At 50.6% G+C, this 21,681-nt stretch overlaps 7 protein-coding genes across 7 annotated transcripts; 5 read left to right on the forward strand and 2 right to left on the reverse strand.

Annotated features, from left to right (window-relative positions):
• Positions 1-252: 252 nt before the first annotated feature.
• Positions 253-927, forward strand: LTR84_008466 (uncharacterized protein; the record flags this gene model as incomplete). Its single annotated transcript, XM_064852011.1, has 1 exon — positions 253-927. The coding sequence occupies one exon, from the start codon at positions 253-255 to the stop codon at positions 925-927; it is 675 nt and encodes a 224-aa protein (XP_064701916.1).
• A 285-nt stretch (positions 928-1,212) lies between these two features.
• On the reverse strand, positions 1,213-4,936 carry LTR84_008467 (uncharacterized protein; the record flags this gene model as incomplete). Its single annotated transcript, XM_064852012.1, has 4 exons — positions 1,213-3,819; positions 3,945-4,033; positions 4,323-4,339; positions 4,473-4,936. 4 exons carry the CDS (start codon positions 4,934-4,936, stop codon positions 1,213-1,215), a joined length of 3,177 nt encoding a protein of 1,058 aa, XP_064701917.1.
• A 1,789-nt stretch (positions 4,937-6,725) lies between these two features.
• Positions 6,726-8,537, forward strand: LTR84_008468 (uncharacterized protein; the record flags this gene model as incomplete). Its single annotated transcript, XM_064852013.1, has 3 exons — positions 6,726-7,014; positions 7,073-7,289; positions 7,346-8,537. The coding sequence occupies 3 exons, from the start codon at positions 6,726-6,728 to the stop codon at positions 8,535-8,537; spliced, it is 1,698 nt and encodes a 565-aa protein (XP_064701918.1).
• A 770-nt stretch (positions 8,538-9,307) lies between these two features.
• On the forward strand, positions 9,308-11,587 carry LTR84_008469 (uncharacterized protein; the record flags this gene model as incomplete). The annotated part of the gene is made up of 2 exons (XM_064852014.1): positions 9,308-10,106; positions 10,155-11,587. The coding sequence occupies 2 exons, from the start codon at positions 9,308-9,310 to the stop codon at positions 11,585-11,587; spliced, it is 2,232 nt and encodes a 743-aa protein (XP_064701919.1).
• Positions 11,588-12,138: 551 nt separating this feature from the next.
• LTR84_008470 (uncharacterized protein) lies at positions 12,139-14,071 on the reverse strand (the record flags this gene model as incomplete). Its single annotated transcript, XM_064852015.1, has 8 exons — positions 12,139-12,320; positions 12,390-12,439; positions 12,498-12,528; positions 12,584-12,597; positions 12,660-12,716; positions 12,776-12,829; positions 12,891-13,364; positions 13,425-14,071. 8 exons carry the CDS (start codon positions 14,069-14,071, stop codon positions 12,139-12,141), a joined length of 1,509 nt encoding a protein of 502 aa, XP_064701920.1.
• Positions 14,072-15,396: 1,325 nt separating this feature from the next.
• On the forward strand, positions 15,397-16,941 carry LTR84_008471 (uncharacterized protein; the record flags this gene model as incomplete). Its single annotated transcript, XM_064852016.1, has 2 exons — positions 15,397-15,878; positions 15,930-16,941. The coding sequence occupies 2 exons, from the start codon at positions 15,397-15,399 to the stop codon at positions 16,939-16,941; spliced, it is 1,494 nt and encodes a 497-aa protein (XP_064701921.1).
• Positions 16,942-18,706: 1,765 nt separating this feature from the next.
• Positions 18,707-20,467, forward strand: LTR84_008472 (uncharacterized protein; the record flags this gene model as incomplete). Its single annotated transcript, XM_064852017.1, has 1 exon — positions 18,707-20,467. One exon carries the CDS (start codon positions 18,707-18,709, stop codon positions 20,465-20,467), a length of 1,761 nt encoding a protein of 586 aa, XP_064701922.1.
• Between the last annotated feature and the right edge of the window lie 1,214 nt (positions 20,468-21,681).

A 21,681-nucleotide genomic window follows, 5' to 3' on the forward strand; every position in this document is an offset into this window, starting at 1 on the left:
GTCGCTTCCCGTTTGCCAGGATTGCGTCCGGTTCAGGATTCAGGATTCGAATACTACGAGTAAGTGTGAGGTTGCAGTGGATGTGATGAGACGAGTACGCCGCAATACTTTAATCTACTGTGACAAGCCTTGAATGACTTGGGCTGAAGGGCTACTACCTACTTTTTCTATTGATTCAAGCTTTCCAGCGATTGTTCGTGTTTCGCGTGCTCGTACTTTTGAACTTGCAACAAATTTACCGTGCTCCCAAAGATGACCACCAGCGACATCGACGCCCGCTTCCCACCGATTTACACGGACCGACTGTACATACGGTTCTTCGACCCGTCGCGTCCAGAGGACTACGAAACTGTCCTCGAATTCTACAACTCGGAGTACACGAAAAGATTCATCGGGGATGTGGGGATGAACACCAAAGAACATATCGAGTCGCGGTGTGAAGAAGGCACGATGATACCCAAAGTACCGGGCAAACCGGCATCCGCCACGCCAAAGTACCCGTGGCACATCGTCTACCTCCGCTCGGATCTCTCGCGGCCCGTAGGGATCAATTCGCTCTTCACCGCCGTTCCCTTCAATAAGCCGACCTTGGGCTGGGCGGTGCGCGAGGAGATTGCCGGCCAGGGCTACGCGAGCGAGGCCGCGAGCGCGGTGTTGAAGTGCTGGGTCGAGGATATCGGCGTCACCGATCTTTGGGCGGGCACCTTCCCTCATCATAAGGCGAGTCAGAGGGTTGCGGTGAAAGTCGGGTTCGAGTTTGGTGGCACGTTCTCGATGAAGTTTCCGGATGGCGAGGTCAAGGAGGCCATCTACTATGTTTTGCCTGGCGCGGATAAGTCGAATATGGAGGGGAGGGTGATGGATTTGACGCAGCAGCCCGGCATGCCTTCGGTCCCTCTGGTCCCTGCTGTGGAACTTGCTGCGTAAGGGGTACCGATGGATTGCCGAAAGGCTGTCCTATGGCGAAAGCACGGAACTTTTCATATTGGTTGGCTCGAATACTCGATGAGATCTTTGGTCGCCCCACTGCTGCGGCGGGGTTGCAAGAGATTTCCATGTCCACCGGCATCGTCCCTGCCCTGCCTGCAACGACCATAGTATGCAGCAACATAACGGGTCATGAATGAGACCATGATCCATAATTTCCCCCTGCTATTCAGTCCCAGGCTTCCAGTGGAACCAGATAGTGCTCTCCGCCTTCCGAGCGGATCCTCAAGGAAACATAGGTCCATTCGTCGCAGCACTCACCAGCCTGTATCGTACCATCAAGTGCCTGGCAGTCAACCTCGAAACGTCGGACTTGCATTTCATGAGATCAAGAGCGTTAATGCAGCTGACAAAATGCCGGGAAATCTCGTCACTGCTGGTGTTGTTGTACAGCCAGGACAAATGTGGCGCGTTGTCATTTAACATTGGCCCTCGCCACTGTCGCAGCCAATCCAGAAGAGTCTCGGCTGCCATCTCAAGCGCCTTGATGACCTTCTCGGTGTGTGGGTCGGCGAGGAGTGCACTTTGGCTGAGGAGTACTGGATGAGACGATCTGGTGCTACACATACCGGGAGTCAATCTTGCGCTCTCGTCGATCGCTAATGATGGTGGATAGCACGAAACCTTCGCCGCCTCAGAAATAGCGTACACGCCTGACTTCCTCAACTCACACGTCATAGCTGAGGAGGTACGAAGGCTCTGTCCCAGTCTTTCAGACATTGCATTACTGTCGACCACCTCGATGCACTGCGCAAGAATCAGACAGGCCATGTTCCATCCCAGGACCAGCACGAGATACCAGGATTGAAGTTGGAACGGCAGGTCTGAGTGGTTAGCTATGCAGGATGTGAAGAATCCACTGTAGTTCACAGTCCAGTACTGGTGCACGGCGAGCGCTTCTTTTATGGCGTTCTCGATCTCCGTAGGTTTAGGAGAAGTCGGCTGCCGTTCTAGGGAGGGGAGCATGGACTGTAATCTGCTCACTTTGCGCCAGAATAGTAGTTTAAGAGGTACGGCCCGCTGGAGCATTTTGGAAGTGAGTTGCGATGTCGTCGGTTCCGACGTTTTGGTTAGGTCGTCCCTCCACAGTCTATCGACGTCCAGTAGATAAGAGCCCCAAATGTCAACTGAGTAGGTCCTTAATTCAGGATGGGATCGGTGTTGGTTTATTTCTGTGCTCAACCGTAAGGCTCCGAAAGTGGTAGGGTCCAAATCTGATATTTCCAGGCTGCAAAAGGCCATACCCGTCTCCGTATCGGGCATGACCAAGGCTCGCTGATTGATGACTGCGGATGTCGTGTCGCACATGACGCCCAGCCAGAAAAGTAGGTTAAAGTCGGCGAGACATCTTGATCCTGACGAGGTGCTGTGAAGGCTTCCTATCTGAGAGGAAGGTTTTATGGACCTTCGCCAATTTGAAAGGTGGCCGAGGGCTATCTCGAGGTCATGCAAGACTTCATGGCCACAGAACGAAGAAGAGTACCGTGGAAGGTCGGGAAAAGCCATGTTGGCAAAATCTTGGGCTGGAGCACTACTTGAGGGTGCACGTGAAGTCAACTGACCATTGAAGTCGCCCACTCTCGGATGTATCGCTTCTCTGAATCTCAGATCGTGCGCAGTGGAGGGGTCGAGACGGCCCTCGGGAAGGTCGGTCCACTCATCTTCATCTAGTGGCGGCTGGGTGCAAAACAAAACGATCGATGCAAGAATGACCCGAAAAGAGCCGCAGTGTTTCCATCGGCCGAGACATCTTTGGGATTCATGCCAGACACTTAGTCGCAGTAAACGCCCAAATTCCTGTGCACCAGCAGCCTCGAAGTCAGATTTTGACCGTGATTCGACGGTAGGGTGCTCGCAGGTGAAAGCCCAGGTTGAACTTGTCGACGAGGACTGTGACTCATGGGACCACTGGCTGGCAAAAGCCATGACAGCTAGTTTCAAAACCTTAGAAGAGCCAGAATCTTCTGCTCCGGTCAGCGGTCTCCGCCTTCTCCCGGAAAATGCGGCATCAAGCTTGTGAACTTGGTCGTAAAGTGACGTTGAAATCGAACTTGATCTTTCTTGTTCATTTACAACGTGAGAAGGGCACTCAATGTCTGTCTCGAGTCTATAGGGACAAGTTCCCCTGTCGATCCAACATTGCAGCGCATTCTCCAAGCTCTCGTGATAGATCGTCAGCAAGTCGTCCGAGATTGTGATCTTGTTCGATCTTTCTGCAAGTAGATGTTCTTGCATACTGATCGTCGGCCAGAGCTGCTCTGTCGGTCGATGCACATCCGCGTTGCGACTTGTGGTTGAAGAGGCATTCGTGGACGATCCTAAAACGGGACCTTGCTCCTCAGTGTGGTAGTTCCCAATCTCGAGCACGTCATTCTGCGCCTTCAATGAAATTGCTTCGATCAAAGATATCGGGGACCCAGCGTCAAACTGTCGTGATGGGTATAATTGATTATCGTAGAACGCTTGCACACCTTGGTCATGGTCCAAATCTTCATGTCCCGTGGGAACATTAGCAGACTCAAGCCAGACCGCTGGGTTATTGCGCAATCCCTTCGATTCCAGGCTTTGAGATTGTCCTCCAAGGCGACCATCCTGGCCATTTTCCCGTGGCGAAACGAATCCATAAGAATACACGTTGGCTTCCTCAAGTAGATCTGGTAGCCAAAGCGACCCAAGTTGATAATCAATCGTCAAAGGCAGGCCATAAACTGAACTCGGAAGAGCCTCCAGACCCAGATTTGAGTCGGCGTCATTGACATTTGTCCCAGTGCCAAAGCTCTCTAAATGTGAAGCTCTGATATTTCCTCCCTCTCCTAGACGTCGTGGCAGAGCCTGTCGAGGAATTGATCCGAGCCAGTCAAATGTACATTCCTGATTGAAGTTTTGGCATCTCGAACATCGCCGACGCTTGAATTGGGTATTTGGGGTCAGATCATGTCGCCTGAATGGGTCAATACCTCGGGTGGCTGCGTCGCAACCACGGCGAGCTTTTCGACAACGATCACAACTTTGGTATTGTCGACGGTTGGTCCTGTCCCGTCGGCGGCTTAAAGGTCTGGAAGGACCAGCTTGTGGATCCATTTCAAGGGAAGGAAACCAAACTCGGGTCGGAGAAGGAGCTAAATAGCAACGAGGAACGCTGACCCCGCAAGCCAGCGGGTGAGGCCCCTGGGCTAGATAAGGCTCCTTAGGCATGGGTGGGCGCTATCACCACTCATTTATGGGTAGGAGCCTTAACTCCCACGCACTCTTAAGACCGCCTATCCCGCCTTGGCAACAACGAATGGTGGAGTTTCAATGGTAAGTCCGGTGGTGAGAGAGACTTCTTCAGGCACTGGCGACAATGAGAAACCTTTAGACAAGAAGCAAGATATGAGAGACGGGTAGACCGTGAGTAGTTTCTTAGTTTTTCAAGTTCTATGACAATAGACTACTCATTCGAAATTATCTTGACTTCCTAATTCTTCATCTTGAACACTACATACTCCGCGGCCATGCCCTCGTCGTCGAGGTGCCACCGTCCTTGTCCCACCAGGAATGCGGTCTCCAACCATTTCAACCTTTCGTCTGTGGTCACAATGTCAAGCTTGGTGAACCAAACAGTGTCCCCAAAATTCGATGCTATCGGCCCTGGGCCCGATTCGTCAAGCAGCCTCCGGGCGGCTTCGTCGAAGTTGATGACCCCTTTGTATTTCAAGGACAGTTCCCCCTGATCTGTCTTGGCGCGAGCTCGAGCGTTGACGTACACGCACTCCGCCTTGAGATCGATCAAGGGCCAGTCTCCGCCGGGAGGTAGAACTTCGGCTTCAATGTCGGAATTGTCGAACTTGATGAAGCCGCTTGTCACGTTGACGATTATTCGAGCACCGGAGGTTGTCTGGCCAAGGTCGGCTATATCGGGATGGAGGTATTCGCGCATGAGAAAGACAGGCTCCAGAGAAGGTACCATCTTGAGGAGTCTGATGAATATCGAAGGGACGTTTTTCAAAGAGGATCAGGCGTCTTCTCGATCTTGTTCGATAACCAGAATAGTCCCTACTATATGTGAGGAAGAAAAGGTATAGTCGTTGAGTATGTCTCTCATGAAAGCACAGATAGGCAGCTATCGATCACTGAATGAGGTGTTGAAGAAGGAAAGAAAGCTTGCCACTGAAATCATGCCCTTCCTCTCAACAGGCCGAATTATCAAGACAAAGGCTTCCATGGCTGCTCGGGACGTGGCATTAATGGCTCGGTCGTAAAGGATCGCGAAAAGTCGAGAGCATAACCCAGATCATGACCAAGACACCCTCGCCGAACGCGAGGCATGTATCCTGTAGTGTCGTTGCAGTCATGTAGAGGGCACTTCAATGCGTGGGACTAGGTTAGGATATCCATGCATGTGCGGCTCCGGCATATCTCCACTGCAGATCTCCACCGGTGATTGGGTACATCACAGCCTGGTGCTCAAGGATCATCACGGAGGTGCGCTTCCGACGCACACTGCGGCCGGTGGGGCTTCGTAAGCAGGAATATCATGTCTCTGATACCTGTAGAGCGAGCTTATGAAACGAGGGTGTGCTCAAGATTCCTCCGGTCCCTGATTCATCGATTCTGCTCTTGAACTTGTGAACATTGGCTTATGTGCTCTGTCGACCTGGCTGAGGTATTCAGATGAAAGACCATATAATCACAAACTTGTGTCATGACCCAAATGGATCGGAAATAGTCCCTGGGCTTGGTTTTAGATCTCCCAAAAAGTTACCTATCATATGATCTCAACACCAATCTCAGTCACAAATTTACGGCATATTGCCACTCTCCGAGTATATGTCAGCCCTGAAGTCATATCTTGGGTATCCGAAAGCCCTGACCATGCTCTCACCTCTGTTCCCATCACAAGTGGTTTTGTGAAATTCAAGGCCGAGGGAATCGTGGCGGAAATTGTAACCCCGTCATTGCCTGTCACCGAGACATTCAATGGACATGCCCAACTCAATGTTCTATGTCGTGCTAGGACCGACGCGGGAGAGACATCAATCCGATATACAGGGATTCTTGAGATTGATGAGGCTACGACCAAGGCAGCAAAAGGGGCCCCCGACGCGAGGTCGACTGCGTTCGGGAAATCGTGGTGGTTCACCACAATAAGCTTCCAGACTTCTGATCAAAGAATAAAGTGGATGCAAGACTCGGTATTTGTCGGGCAAGGGCGGGTGCACTTGGATAAAGAAGGAAGCGTAGCTGAATATTTGATTTATTCGTTGAGGTCGTCGACTTGGTCGTTTCTTGGAGAGTTGCCCTGCTTGCAGCTTGAAAGGGTTAAACTTGGTTGGGGAGCTCTCGTTTTGGGGGAAAGATAACTCACCGCGCAGCAGGCTAGGAGATCATCGCAGGCTAGCTCCTTATTGAATTGAGGCCACTGTCTTTATGCTGGAACTTTTGGTCTGATCGTCCTATCCGCAACACGCTAAGCGGAGGAATCCATCCATATCAATACCAAGTCCTAAGTATCTGCGGAGATAGACACTGTCCACCGGAGTTCACCACCAGTATATCCACAGGCATACGAGGAACACCCTTCCTTGAAGTCCCCCCTGTGCTTTAGGATAGTAAAGATAGTGCTATTGAAGAATACGGTCAGCTGCCATATTAAAAAGGAAGGCCTGACATCCCTGAGATTCACCACGACGCTTATTCGAGCTCGTTTTACACAGACGTAGCATTTCAAAGGAGTCACAGAAGGAATAGAACCCAATATGGATGCCGGCTCAGACAAGATTGCGCATGACGCCAAAGTTGGCTCTGCAACTTTGACAGACGGCAGTGATCCCGAGGTTGGCAGCACGCACGACATCAGAACTCGACATCACGAGTTGCATCGAAAGCTCAATTCCAAACAGGTCCAGCTGTTTGCAATAGGAGGAGCAATTGGCACATCACTTTATGTTCAGATGGGTTCTGCACTACCGAAAGGAGGGCCCGCGGGATTGTTCCTCGGATTCTGGGTCTGGGGATTGGTCATGCTCTGCGTGAATGAATGCTTCGGTGAGTACTTTTGGGACCGGCGACCTCGATAGACCGCTTTGTTCACTGCTTTTGATAGCTGAGATGGTCTGTTATGCCCCTATCGCATCGCCTTTTATTCGACTGGGCGGTTTCTGGGTCGATAAAGCCCTCGAGCTAGCAATGTCCTGGAACTTCTTCCTCAACATGGCATTGCTGGTACCTTTCGAAATCGTGGCGTTCAATATTCTGCTCACCTTCTGGACAGACAAGGTACCTGTTGAAGCTGTGATTGTGATCGTGCTTCTCATATATGGGTATATGGCTCTTTCACAAGGTCTGAGTCCAAAGGTTTTGCTGACTTTCGTTCCAGATGTCTGAATCTGGTGTCTGTAAAGTACTTCGGCATTGCTGAATTTTACCTCTCGACATTCAAAGTGATGTTGATCGTCGGTCTTCTCTGTTTCACATTCGTCACTATGCTGGGAGGAAATCCTCTCCACGACCGGTATGGCTTCAGATATTGGAATGATCCCGGCCCATTTGTTGAACATCTCGTGCCTGGTTCGACTGGCCAGTTCCTCGGATTTCTCTCATGCATGGTGCAGGCGACTTTCTCAATCTGTGGACCCGAGTATATCTCCATGGTGGCTGGCGAGACCAAGGCTCCACGCAAAGTGCTTCCCAAGGCATTCCGTTCCTTTGTGTGGCGGATTCTCGTCTTCTTTTGCACTTCGGCTCTAGCAATGGGTATCGTTATTCCGTCCAATGACGAGACCTTGCTTGCTGTTTTGGGTGGGGACATCAGTGGCAGCGGTACGGGTGCGGCTTCACCATATGTGATTGCCATGCAACGACTCCAGATCTCTGGTTTGCCAAGTGTGGTGAATGTTGGAATCATGACATCGGTTCTCAGCGCTGGCAATGGCATTCTCTTCGCGGCCACAAGGACACTGTATGGCATGTCGTTGGATGGCACTGCACCAAGGTTCTTCTCCAAAACACTCAAGTCGGGGGTTCCCATCTACAGTGTCCTTGGCGGTCTCTCGGTGGGACTATTGGCCTTTCTGCAAACAAGCAACTCGAGTGCCAAAGTCTTGACGTGGCTAGTGTATCTAATCACAGCCTGTCAATTGTTGAATTATTTCTCGACTGCTCTGACCTACCGACATTTCTATGCGGCACTGAAGCAGCAAGGTGTTGATCGCAACACACTTCCCTACAAAGGAAAGTTTCAGCCATACACCTCATACATAGCCATGTTCGCCACTGCCTTGATGCTGTTCCTGCTCGGCTATGACCTGTTCATCACGGGCGGATGGGACATTCTTTATTTCTTTCTCGACTACACCTTCCTCGGCGTATTTCCCTTGGCAGTGATTGGCTGGAAGGTTGTGAAGAGGACGAAGTACATCAGACCCGGGACGGCTGATCTCACTGTCGGTGGGCTGGTTCCTGCAATCGACGAGTACGAGAGGTGCACCGAGGAGGAGCCGACTCCGAGCCAAGGATTAGAAGTTGCTCTCGATCGATTATTCAATGGAAAGAGTACAAAGAAAGGCTGACATGGGGACTGTTCTATAGCTAGGCGATTGGAGTATCGGTGCGCAAATCGAATGGCGAACAGCAATGCTCAAGCCCATCTCGAATTGACCGCATTTCATGGTGCGTGCCGGTGGGCGAAAATCCATATTCCTCTTTTTCAACACATGTGAAGGAGGGGACTTGTTCCTTGTAGATAACACTTAGAGAGTGGCATTCTTTCGTGAGAATGAGTTTCAGACGTCAATAGAATGGAGGACTCGGAAATCTGTATGCAAGCTCTGTCGTACGAGATTTGTCTGGGTCCTTCGCAAATGTCCATGTCACCAAAGGCAATGGTTGAGGACTCTCAGAACTCCCGCAAGGCTGGGGTCCATTAATGCCAAGACCTGAGACCAGAGCCTCAGATAAAACGGCATGATTTGCGCCCGAACCAAGTAACATCGTGGCAGCAATGTTGCTGCTTTATTGCCTGCGCTTCAAGTTCAAAGGAAAACCTCCCCGCCTTCCACCTCTGTTCAGATTTGGCATCAGAAAACAGGAATAGTCTGACTTCGTCATTCGTTCTTCCTTCCCACAATCACTACCATAATCGAGGACTCATACACCCCCGTGTGAGAGACCTTTCGGGAACATTTCATCCATGTCCTCCACGACAAATTGAGAGGGATACGGCGGGACGACACTGGTCGGGCTCTACATTTGCACACTCCATCTGTTCAAAGACCAAGCGGCTAACAATTTTGACTCCACAAAAGGCTATCCTGCAGTCCCGGCCTTGAGTATAGCCACCATGGCATCAGCATCAATCAGCCAATCTGAAGGCGAAGTCTCCAGCTCAGACTCAGAATCGAAGGCAAAGAGCATACCATCTTCTCGCAATTACAGCAAAGTTGACCGTCATACCAGACCATATCAAGCTTCGCAGGACTCTGTTCCTAGATCAAATCGATCCCGTTCAAGATCCCCTTACCGTGCCCCGAGAGGCGAGAAACGCCCCCGAGAATCCGATCATGCAAGAGGCAGTTCCTTCAACGACTCACGCAATCGGTCACTGAGGCACGAAACTGATGCACATCGCCACCGATCTCGCAATTCCTACGATGACCGGAGTTCAAAACGTTCTCGTACGTATTCTCGAAGCCGCTCCAGAAGCAGATCACCTTATCGCCATGGAAGGAAAGAGGACGGTCCAAGAGACGGTCGGCTAAATCCAGCAGGGCATTCAACACATAGGCTGTCATTGTCACCCAAACCTTCAGCAAGTCCTCTCCGAAACTCGAGAACCACTCAACTGGACTCTGATTCCACATCTCGTATGTTGAAGACAGAAATAGGCCAACGATCTGGTTCTAGTAAGGAAATTCCTCATTCCGCCAGCTTAGATGCCCCAGTCGAGATTGATATGACCGAAAGCAAGCCTGTAGATGAGGCTTCATTGATTGAAGAGCGTCGCAAACGCCGTGAAGCTATCAAGAACAAATATCGTGGCCAAGCGCCATCGTTACTTGTACAGGCACTTCACGTGGGAGCGGACTCGACTCCTGGTACCCCGGGACCAAGTAGCCTAGCAAGTACGCCACGCAGGTCCGGTAGGTTTCTCCATCAAATCGTTCTTACGAAGGGTCTAACTCGCATAGAATCACCCACGCCTTCATCCCCTCGGACACCACGAGACATGTCTGGACCCCAGTCTCCAGCCGATGTACAATTCGACAACGATGTTGATCTTGCTAATGGAGACAGAGCATCACCCGGTGAGGATGGCCCATCAGCTGCCGACTACGATCCTACCAAGGATATGGAGGACGAGCGCGCTAGGCACGATAAAAGTTTCTTCAAAGAAGATGACCAGTCGTTGCAGAATGCTGATCCCGGTGTTGGTCAGACGGAAACCGACCTAGTAGCACCCCCGGCCAAAGGTGGTGGTGATTTTGACATGTTCGCGGATGACGATGAGGACGACATGTTTGCTGAAGCACCGATGCAGGTCAAAACACAGGTGAAAACAGCCCAAGCTCTTGATGTCAACCTGATGGACAACTGGGATGACGCAGAAGGATATTACATTACAATACTTGGTGAGCTGATTCAAGACCGATACCATGTGACTCAAAACCTGGGACGTGGCATGTTCTCTTCCGTTGTGCGCGCCACAGACTCCCAGACAAACAATGAAGTGGCGATCAAGATTGTGCGCAATAACGAGAGCATGCGAAGGGCGGGTATCAAGGAGATCGACATTTTAAAGGATATCGAGAGTAACGACCCAGAGGACAAAAAGCATCTCATTCGGCTACTTCGATCCTTTGACCACAAAGGCCATCTATGCATGGTATTCGAGAATCTCTCAATGAACCTTCGAGAAGTGTTGAAGAAATTTGGCCGGGATGTGGGGATCAATATCAAAGCGATACGCGCTTATGCACAGCAACTCTTCCTTGGGCTAAGTCTGTTGAAAAAGTGCCAGTACATCCACGCCGATCTCAAACCCGACAATATCCTGGTCAACGAGTCGAGGAGTGCATTGAAGATCTGCGATCTTGGTTCCGCTTCACCCATCACGGAGAATGCAACAGCGCCTTACCTTGTCTCACGGTTCTACAGAGCACCCGAAGTAATACTTGGAATTCCTTATGACTATGGCATCGATATGTGGTCGATCGGCTGTACCCTGTTCGAACTCTACACTGGCAAGATCCTCTTCACTGGACGTAACAATAACGGGATGCTGCGGGCGATCATGGAGTATCGTGGCAAGTTTCCCCATAAACTATTGCGGCGTGGTGCCCTGACATATGAGTATTTTGACGAGATGCTCAATTTCCAATCTCAGGAAATTGACAAGCTCACCGGCAGGACAGTGACCAAGATGATTGACATCAAGGCGAAGCCAGTCAAGGATTTGAGGTCCCGATTGATACCCAAGGACAAGAAAATCAACGAGCAAGAGAGAAAAGAGATGGAGTTGTTTGTCGACCTCCTAGACAAGTGCTTGGATCTACGGCCGGAGAAGCGTATCACACCGATCGATGCTTTGAAACATCCGTTCATAATCAAGGCAAAGGCATAGAAATTTTGGAGTGATAGAATCACTGATAGATGTCATTGGGAGATAATAGACACAGCTCCATAATGTACACGCAACATCGCATTCCTGAGAGACCGAGCTTGGGTTCAAAGGATCTGCACTCGATACACCTCCATCGTGGCCAATGAATGAATAGTTCTCAACTTTCCATCTAGCCACAATCCCTTCTCGCTGTCGCTGTGAATCGCTCCCCGTTCATCACAAAGGACCCCACACCACGTCGATGCATAGGTGGTCGATATCATGGCTTCACACGCCTGAGCTTCTCGGACCTCTCAAAGCGCTTGTGCGGCGTCTCTTCCCGCAATGCGGCCGAAGGTCAGTGAGCGCAGCACACTGGTTGCTGGCGGATCTGTTGGGTTTGAGCGTTAGTCGATCAGCCTCACGTGTGTTACACGGGGAAGTAGTGTATAAGGAGTGGATGACAGATGAGGGGTCATGGGGTGAATTCAGCATTGGCGTGATAGAGGCGTGTCTCCTCCATGAGGCTGGACTGGTAAAAGGGGGAAATGAGGAGAGAGTTGTGAGCGTGTTCAGTGCGCTCGAACCCCAACATCTGATCTGGCTCGAACGTAGTGCTCGTTCTGACTTACACTGTTGACATGGAAGTTAGCATCTGATCTGGGGGATTTCCATCCATGTTGATGAGCATTGGGATGAGGGAAACTCACTTCATTGTAGAATAGCCCGCTGAGTTCACCGGCTGCGTAGAGGCCTGTTGTCGTGCTGGATCAGCATTGATTTTGAAGTCCTGATCTGTGCTCGGGACGAGGATCAGACTTACCCGGGATAGGAGCTCCGGTCGTCGAGAGGACCTTCGAGTCCAAATCGCACCTAAGATATACATCAGCATAGGCCGTTGAAGGTACCAACCAAGAGGAGGGGTACATACTTAAGGCCACCGTAGGTGAACGTGAGTTGTGCTAGATATGGTCAGTTCGTGCATGGGATTTCGTTCGGAGTGCTTGTGTGACATACCTTTCATGGGGTAGCTAATTGCTCAGTGGTCAGTCTTCAAGATGGCTTGAATGGGGACTTGTGGTGGTCATCTTACCCGTAAAATGGCGCCTCTTTGATGGGCGACGCCCAGTTTGTCTTGTCTGGCGAGAGCCTAGGGGGATTGTGTCAGGAACGTTTGGGACATGGGATTGTTCTGTTTATATCTCTCACCCGTGTGTACGCTTGCCATCCAGTTTCATGAGGTCGAACTCATTGTCGTTGATCCTGTACAAGAGATGTCAGCCCAGGTAAGAATTGGTGTGGATCCCGAGGAGTGACTACTTACGCTGCATTGAACTCGTCTACCGTCTTCTTCAATGCCTTGGGATCGAGTCCGAGCTTTTCTGCAAGTCCTTCAATCGTGTCGCTCTGCTCAGGTTCTTTGTCGGTGGTATCGTAGACCCAGCCCGGACGGAACCGGTCCATGATGGGCTTATCTGTAACGAAGTAGGCCTTCTGGTTCTGGTCTCGCCAGGTCTCGAGGGCGATCATCTCGAACGTGGCAAATAGATGGCGTTGGCCCTCGTCGTAGAAGCGTTGGCAATGCTCGTTGACAACGATTCCGAAGCCGTGGCCCCAAATTACAGCGTCTGGTTTTGTCGCGCGGGTGTCCACGAGTTCACAGTGCATGCCGCTCATGGAGCCCGCCACAGCAGCACCGACGTCCAAACCCATCTTCAGACCGAACCCGGTGTTGTACTTGAGCCCGGGAGCGATGAGTTCCAGGTGCTCGGTCCTGGGACCGACATATCTTCCTAGCCTGAAGGTGTGGTCAGCATTCGAGAGCACAACTCTGAAATGGGGAAGCTACAGTCCATACATTTCTCGGTTGCCTTCAAACCCACCACAGGCCAACATGACCTTCTTTCCCAAGACCTTTGAAAGGCGTCCATCTGGTTTTCGGACCTTGACTCCGCAGATGGAGCCATCCTCTTCCGTCAACAACTGTTCTGCTTGAGTCTCCCACATGATATTGACATTGTCGAATTTACGGATGTGGCCAAAGAGAGCATTGATGATCGCATGGCCGCCACCCTCAGGGAAGACGAAATGCTGATCGGTGTTAAATTCCAGGAAGACATTCTTTTCATCGTGATGATTGAACTTCACACCGTGGTCAATCAGATATTGGACGGAAATGGGGACTTCCTTCTCCATTTTGAGGCAATAATCTTGGTCGGCGAGACCCTCGCTCACGCGCGCCATCTCATTCTTCCAATCTGTGTCGAACTGGTTGTCCTTGTCGAGGCGCAGGTATGCCATGGTCCATCTACTGGCACCACACCTCTCGCCATCTTTGCCAGCCTCGATCAGGGCCACCTTTCCATTCTTACCGAGTTTTTTGCACTCCTCCAGGAAGTTCAAGGTGGTCATAGACCCGGCAAATCCACTACCGACCACAACCAGGTCGTACACTGTCGGGCTCGAGCCTGTTAGGCTGCTGACAACTTGAGCTGCGAAGGACATGGTTGGGGAATATGTTTACTATGTATTTGTGTTGATACAAGATAGAGGCCTTTGTCCGGTTCAGGCGTTGAAGAGTAGTGGGAGGAGAAAGGATACTTCACATGCGAACGATGCTTACCTCGTCCCCCCAGCAACTTTTGAAGTCTTGCTTCTGTTCCTCAACCCCTCTAGAGTGTGTATCCCCTGCATGGAGGAAGTCTGCATCCCCGCAAACTATGACGAATAGCGGTTCGAGACCGTAAATCCAACAGCGAATTCTGCACATGCAGCTGGCAAGCTTCACGGTTCCGGATTCTGATTCTGGATCCCGTGGAGGCAACATCTGCATAAACTTCGATTCATCTCTTGGTAAAGTCCAATGATTGAACTCGGTTGCCATTCCCGTGCCTTCACCCCGCATCAAGTGTTCGTAGGTTTGATAGAAACCCCCTCTTTCGCGCAAAGCCAAACGGTCTGGGTGTCGACAAGGGTCCTTTCGAGATCGAATCATCAAGAGGCATCGATCGGAAAGAAGGATCTCGTAGAAATCCAAATACCTCGAGAACTCGCTCGAGAACTCTTGGTGCCCGACATGGTCGTTGACCCAAACCCGAGGTATCCGGTTTGAAAAGCAATGATTCATAAGTCGCTATGACCAGAGTGCTCTTCACCTGAAAACTGGGAACTATATTCCGGCTGACAAGAAAGAGATCTGTGAGCCAGATGGTGAATGACTGAGTAGTGAAATGATCTAGGTAGTGAGTATGACACAACGTTTTGCCAGATGTCCATTAATGCTGGTCCGCCAGGCTGAGGGGCCAGGTGAGCTGCGTGCTACAGGCGCCTAGAAGGTAGCCGCTAGCTATGTCTTGGGCGCGGTTCCAGATCTTCCACCTGTACTTGAGTAGTGGCTCATGTGCCTAGAATGGTCAAACTCGGAGGCACCTTGTGGGGTCGTCTCTTTCCTGAGGGCACAGCGGGTGTGGGCGCGTGCCACACGGGCTCCCTCAACCGTTGAACATGTGCCACCCACGGTGCTTCAGCTTACGTGATAGACGGACCCTGGCGACCACTTATTTCTTCGAAACGACATCAAGTTTTAATTGTTCTCACTCTTATTATGGGAAAGAACACCAAAATCATTCTCCGCGGTTTTCAATCCCTTCCAGAACTGGGTATCGATCATGAAGAAGACATCAAGCACTTCTCATGCATCCTTCATACTTCCAGGAAATCCAAGTGCATTTCCTGGATCATTCAATGATATTCCTCCTTGCAGGTTAAGCAAAGAGTATCGAGGGTTCTGAGCTACGCTACGATTGAGGATTTTGGGCTTTGCATCTTCAATGGCACCTCCGAAGCAGCGCACGAGAGCATTCGCACCAAAGAGTCGCAGTGGGTGTGACCTCTGTAAACAGCGACGCGTCAAATGCGACGAATTGAGACCCAACTGTGGAAATTGCAAGAAACGTGGAACCCACTGCTCGTACACAGCACCCAAAATCTGGATATTCGAACCAAAGCAGCAGCGTAAGGTCGATGAAACGAAGGCCGTTCAGCCTTCTGAACCCTTCGACCTCACGGGCCTCACCATCTGTGACTGGCCGGCAGATGAAAAGTATTTGATGCGTTACTACATCCGACGATCGGGCCCTTATATGAGTCAATATACCTTTCTAGAGGCGAGGAAGATGTGGTCTGTAATGGTTCCACGCTTGGCCAACACGTTTCCAGCCATGAGACACCTGGTGGTAGCCATAGCGCTGATGGACCTGAGACTGAATCAAGCCACGCGTCAAGCATTGAGAGCGAGAACCGAAAGTGTCATGTAAGCCGCATCACTGCGTCTGGGATCCATCATGGTCTGACCTTCTACCAGCGTCCATTACAACAAAGCCATTGGTCTTTTAACGGCAAATTCCGCATCAATGGTTGAGGTGATTGCATCGGCAATTCTTGCGTATGTCTTGGAAACCATGATCCGAGATACGGCGGCTGCCAATATACATCTTCAGGCAGCGGAACAACTCCTGTCGAGAGTGGGCGAATCCGTCAAAGGGAGTTGCGGCTCAGAAGCTGAGGGTATTCTGGTGCACGATTTGCGGGCGATGTACATCTCAGCTGCTGCATATCACGCAACTGAGCCTACATTTCGTCCGACTCAAGACAGCTCCGCCACGTCTGTTTTCAATGCCGTAACAGCACTTCACAGCCCACAAGGACTGCGATCGGTAAAGGAGGTCGTGGTTGTATACGAGCGCCTGTTTGAACACCTCAGCAGCAAGGATCCGCTTGTACGGCCTAATGTCGAGCAGTTGAAAGCATTTACATCAAAGTGGGAATTGGCCATACTTCAGCTATCTCACGATTCTCCAGAGCCGCGTGCCAACCTTTTCGCTGCACACATGCTCATTTGTGTTGCCAACGCACTTGTACCCCGCCTCTCATATGGCGGTTTGACTGAAGAGCAATTGGCTTTGCAATCCCCAACCAATGTAACTGCGATGGGTTATATCGTTCATAGGCTTGATCTTCTACTAGAGGAAAACATCCACAAGCTTGGGAAGAGGGATGAAGCTATCTTCAATAGAATATTGAAGCTGGCATCTCGTACCATCACCCAGTTTGCCCCAAATGACAATCACCGAAATAAGGCAAAACTCATGCTCACCAAAGTCGAAACGAGAGAAAGTCTTGCAACAACTACGGAGCCATCAGATAGGGAGCGAATGAGCCATTCCAGCTTTGCAGGCACTGCTGCTGATGCATCTGAGCCGGACTCACACGAGCATGGACCTACTCTTTCCGAATTTGCATTGCAGAAGCTGAGGATCATCGAGCCGCTAAAAGTACCTCATGACACTGACTTACATCTACGAAGCCAGACGTGAAGGAAGACCAGGAATCTGCAACAAACCTGAAGCACGGGTCTCCGGCCAAGTTCTGGTCCATAAATCTAAGGAGAATGGCCAACTTGCAATTTATGGAAATCAAGGAGATCTCCGGCCTCGCATCATAAAACAGTGAGTTGCGCGGCCAAAAGAAACTCTTGCGAATGTTGAGATGGCCGAACGTGCCACGGAAACAAGCTATCAATACTGGATGACAAAGTGCACCTTTCCTTGAACTCCTCATCGACCGCATGCTGAGCAGATACGGTAGCCAACCTTTTCTTCCACAAGATAATCAGGCTACTGGTGGGGGACTGAGTTACTTGGCAATGGCAGTATGAATCTGCACATATTTCTATCCACTCAAAGGATCGAGTCCAAATGTGCATCCCGTGACTAACTTGTTGCTATCTTAAGGTCAACCAGTCAAGCCTTGCGTTGTGGCGATGTTTCGGATGGTCAAGCGGTTTGCCTAGACCGTGATTGTTGAGTCTCCAATTGGCAGTGTGCTTGGGGACTGTCGAGAAGCCCATGATCTCCCGCTACTCACGTATTCCGATCATCTACTTGCAACAGACATCTCGCCTATCACGGAACCATGTTGCCTCAATCGTCATTGAGGGAGACGTGGGTCGGGGGACGGTGTCGATGGTCCAGAGAAACCTTTTCCAGAGGCTCGCCAATAAAACTAGACAGTTTCCACCAGTTTTGCGTTTCACTTTCCAATCACGTCTTTACCAAGAATTTTCGCATGCTTGACTGTGGAGGTGCTCGTCCTCCCGTCGCCAGCATCTGCTCCGCAGCGTGAGGTCTACTGCATTCTTTGTCATAAGCCTCCCTAGCGGCCAGTGGTGCTCAGGTTCCGGAACCGATAGATTTGTGAACTCCTCGTCAACTCCCACGACGCTTCCCACCACTGAATTCCTCTGTGAAGAAGCATTTTATCCCTGACATTGCTTGCTCATTTCATTGCGCCAGCTCACAATGCGCCTCCCGAAGTGTGCTGCCGCCAAAGTCTCAACGGAGGTCTAAAAACTATGTGGATATTTCAAGAGTGACTAAGCTTGCAGTTGCTAGGTTTGACCCCAAGGTCACTAAGTTCTGGACAATGTCCAATCACCTCCGGGTAAGTCAAACCAATGTACTAATCTGGCAATAATTTGGCTCGCCCGCAAATATTGCCTTGCGGCCACAGTTTTTATGGGCCCCAGGAGTCAAAATGCATAATCTCCACAGCTTTACCAGCGCGTCGATGGGCAGGATCACGGGGGATGTTGATCGTACCTTTGGTAATTGCACAGATCGGACGGACAGCGCCGCATTTGGCTCTGATCTGTGCATTGGTGATGCCCAGGTTGTCAATTGTATCAGGGAGTCGAAGCACCACTTCAGTACTGGGATGACTGAGACGCGAGTGCCACGTCCACACAGGATCTTTCAAAGTCAACACTCAACCCGACTACGCTGGCCCTAAATGTGGACTTTAATGATCCCGTCTGGACGTGGCACTCGCGTCTCGGCTTGTCTCCACGAGTATGAACCTAATTGCCCGCTATATCACCCGTCTCACAGCGTTTTAGGCAAGCTGCTTGTTAGTCAGTCGTTCTCTAGCGTCGCGATACTCAGTCCAAGTAAGGCATCGTACCTTAAGCGTCGTTTCTAACATGGCAGGTTCGACTCGATTGATATATATGCGGCAATGGTGCCGAGTGACACCTGGATTTCCAACAACGCAACTACTGGAGCAAGAGCGTTCTGCACAATCATGTCACAGTTGGTCCTGTTGTCGTTTCGTGGTGTCAGAAACGTACGCCATGAACTTCCCAGAAAGCAGAAACCGAGTGCGAAGCAATTTGTGTTCCTGATCGAGACCGAAAGACCGGAACCTACCATTCCAGGAAAGGTCAAAGCCATCATCAATTCGCATATTGCGAAGCAGGCTCATGATAAGCGTAAGGCCCGGCAAGATCTGTCCCAAAGGGCAGCTATTGTTCATGATTTTGGTAAGCTTCTTTGGTCCTCTGAACAAAAATTTGACCGACACTCATTGTCTCCAGAACATACCGAAGGTTCCTGGGTTGACTCCGAGAAATCCTCCAGGTTCGAAGCTTCCTTCACGCCCTCGCCGACCTCCATCATACGAAGTGGGAACTCGGATCCATTTATGGCAACACGTATACCGGTCACTGCAGCGGTCCACGAATGTATGGTGTTTACCCGTGACTGTTTTCTCCCCTCACTCCACGGTAAGGAGATTGATCTGGCAGGCACGACGGTATATATGGACGCTTTCTGGCAAGACACGGTAAGCGGGCTTCAAGATGAATGCATTGGATATGCATATCTCGCTAGGTCAGCCGCCATCATTACAACAATCACCGTGAGCCAGGAAGCAGAGAACCTATGCTTCTATTTCAAAAGTCTTGCGATTACAGCACTCCGCAAGCGCATGAAGGATCTTGAAGCCGTTGAAACTAAGCTGGCTCTGTGCTGGGCCATTTATTCACTCTTCTCCGCCGAGATTGCTGCCCACAATTTCGCCGCGGCTGAGATCCACGGAAAATTTCTCAGACAACTCATCCAGCCCGAGGGTAAGGCCATCCCGGTCGTCACTGACTCGCGATTTCGTCAAGCAGCAATGTATCAAGACATCCAGAGAGCGTCGGTGTCGCTGGCCCGGCCCGCGTTTGACCTAGATCGGTGGCTGACAGAGTTTCTCCCCGGAACATGGCTTGAAGAAATAGGCTTGACCATGACGCTACCTCCAGTAGTGCTGGACCTGGCTATCGAAGACATACATCTAAGAGAAGTGTTTGAGCAGACCAAACAGTGGCTGATGGTGCTCGGTATTCTCCTGGCGAAACCGAGTCTTCTTAATCCATTCGTGATATCGAATGGCTCAACCAGGCTTCTTATCCTAGAAGGACAACTCATCAACATCTACATCGACACAGTCGAGGAATTGGAATGTACCACAGGGCCTGAAAACCTTCATCTTTACCACCTGGCGTGCTGTTGTCTTGCAGCTTTAACCTGGTTACGCAGAATGGGTAATCACGAAAACATGGGCATTGGCTCGAGATTGTCGCTCACAGGTACTAACGTGTACAACGCCGGTCCAGCCGTCGTCGTGGCAATGACTAGCTTGCTTATGAGGAGTGAAGAGGAAGCTGAGAAATCCGTTGACCTCTTTGCCTTGCGGATCAGACTATGGTCACTCTACGTTGGCGCGATCGTAGAGCAGTCGCTGCCAGCTATCGACCCATTGACAGGCTACCTCAATGTCCATTTCTGTGCTCTAGCACGACGAATGAACCTGAAGTCGTGGGAGTCGGTGCAAGCTGTGCTCGATGGTTTCCTGTACTTTGAAGGCGTTGGCCCAACAGCACGTGCCTGGTTCGAAATAATGTCACAAGGGTCCGCCGCGTCAAGTCCAAGTGATAGTAGTGTGGGCTCCCCTGGGTCGCTTGTCGAGTTGAGACATGGCTATGTCAAGTCTTTGCAGCATTTGAGTAGCACTTCCTAAATCTAATAGGTACAAATATGCTCAGCGTCCAAATTTGATAGTCTTCTTGCCCTCCACACGAGGTGACATCATCACCTCGTGTCAGCGTGCTACGGAGCAATTAAGATCGAGATCTCCTCTGGGCAGAAAGCACCCCTCATGTCGAAAGACCAACACGTTTCATCCGCTGGAATATCTATCACCGGGGAGAGGCCCCACTTCCAAAGATACTCAACATCTATCTCACCTTCAAATATACTCGATAGCTCAGATTATTCTGCCCAAATTAATCGGATCTTGATTCCTCAACATGGAAGGAGAATGTCTTTGCAAAGGTGACTTCCCTCGAGTACCCCCATTAGCTACCTCGGTTCAGCGGGCCATCTTCTCAATTCCTGACGATATTACTTGATACCAGCGATTAAAGTACGGGTCAACGACGACAACCTGTTCGGTGAGCAGCGAAGGGGACATATCTGCCACTGCAACAATTGCCGTAAAGTTGCAGGAGGGATGTACGTCCTTGCCCTTACTGGTCTGGTCTGGTTACCTATTGATCTCCGACGTCTAATCGGTGTAATCACAAATCTAGATTTGGCGCCAACTTGACCATTGAGGAAGACAAAGTTGAGTTTCCCAATGGCAAGGATAACTTGCAGAGATATGAGGTTCGTGCCTACTTTCCGATTGGGATTCGAGCTCGATGTACGGTCGTTGACAGTATGGCAGGACCCAGACACACTCAGTGGGCAACCACTCGGAAGGTATGATGGGAAGCATGGTCTGTCATGATCTCGCACTCAGTCTTACATCGGCATAGATACTTCTGCAAGACTTGTGGAGTGCCCATAATGAGCGTCAGCCCGCTGTACAAGGGCAAGGTTGTCCTCAAATTGGGAATCGTAAGAACTATAAGCCTTGAAGCCTCGTCCCTAACCCGAGGCCTCCTATCGACTACAATGAGTCATCTTCCATGACTTTGCAAAGTCCTTGGCTAATTGGAATGTGTCGTCGATAGTATCCTACATTGCCTACCCCTGAATGGGAGAGTTTTGCAAGCAGGCGACAAAAATGGGAGACACCGTTCGAAGGAACAATTCAGTATAAAACGAAGGTAAGAGATTTCCTGCAAACCAAACGTCTGATCCTGTGGGCATTTTCCCGCCTGATAAATGCTGATTGACAACCGAATCCACTCTACAGAGTTTCGGCGAAAAGTTACCAGGCTCGATTTG

Source organism: Exophiala bonariae (genome assembly GCF_035927105.1).
Source record: "Exophiala bonariae strain CCFEE 5792 chromosome Unknown scaffold_31, whole genome shotgun sequence".
Taxonomy (NCBI): Eukaryota; Fungi; Ascomycota; class Eurotiomycetes; order Chaetothyriales; family Herpotrichiellaceae; genus Exophiala; species Exophiala bonariae.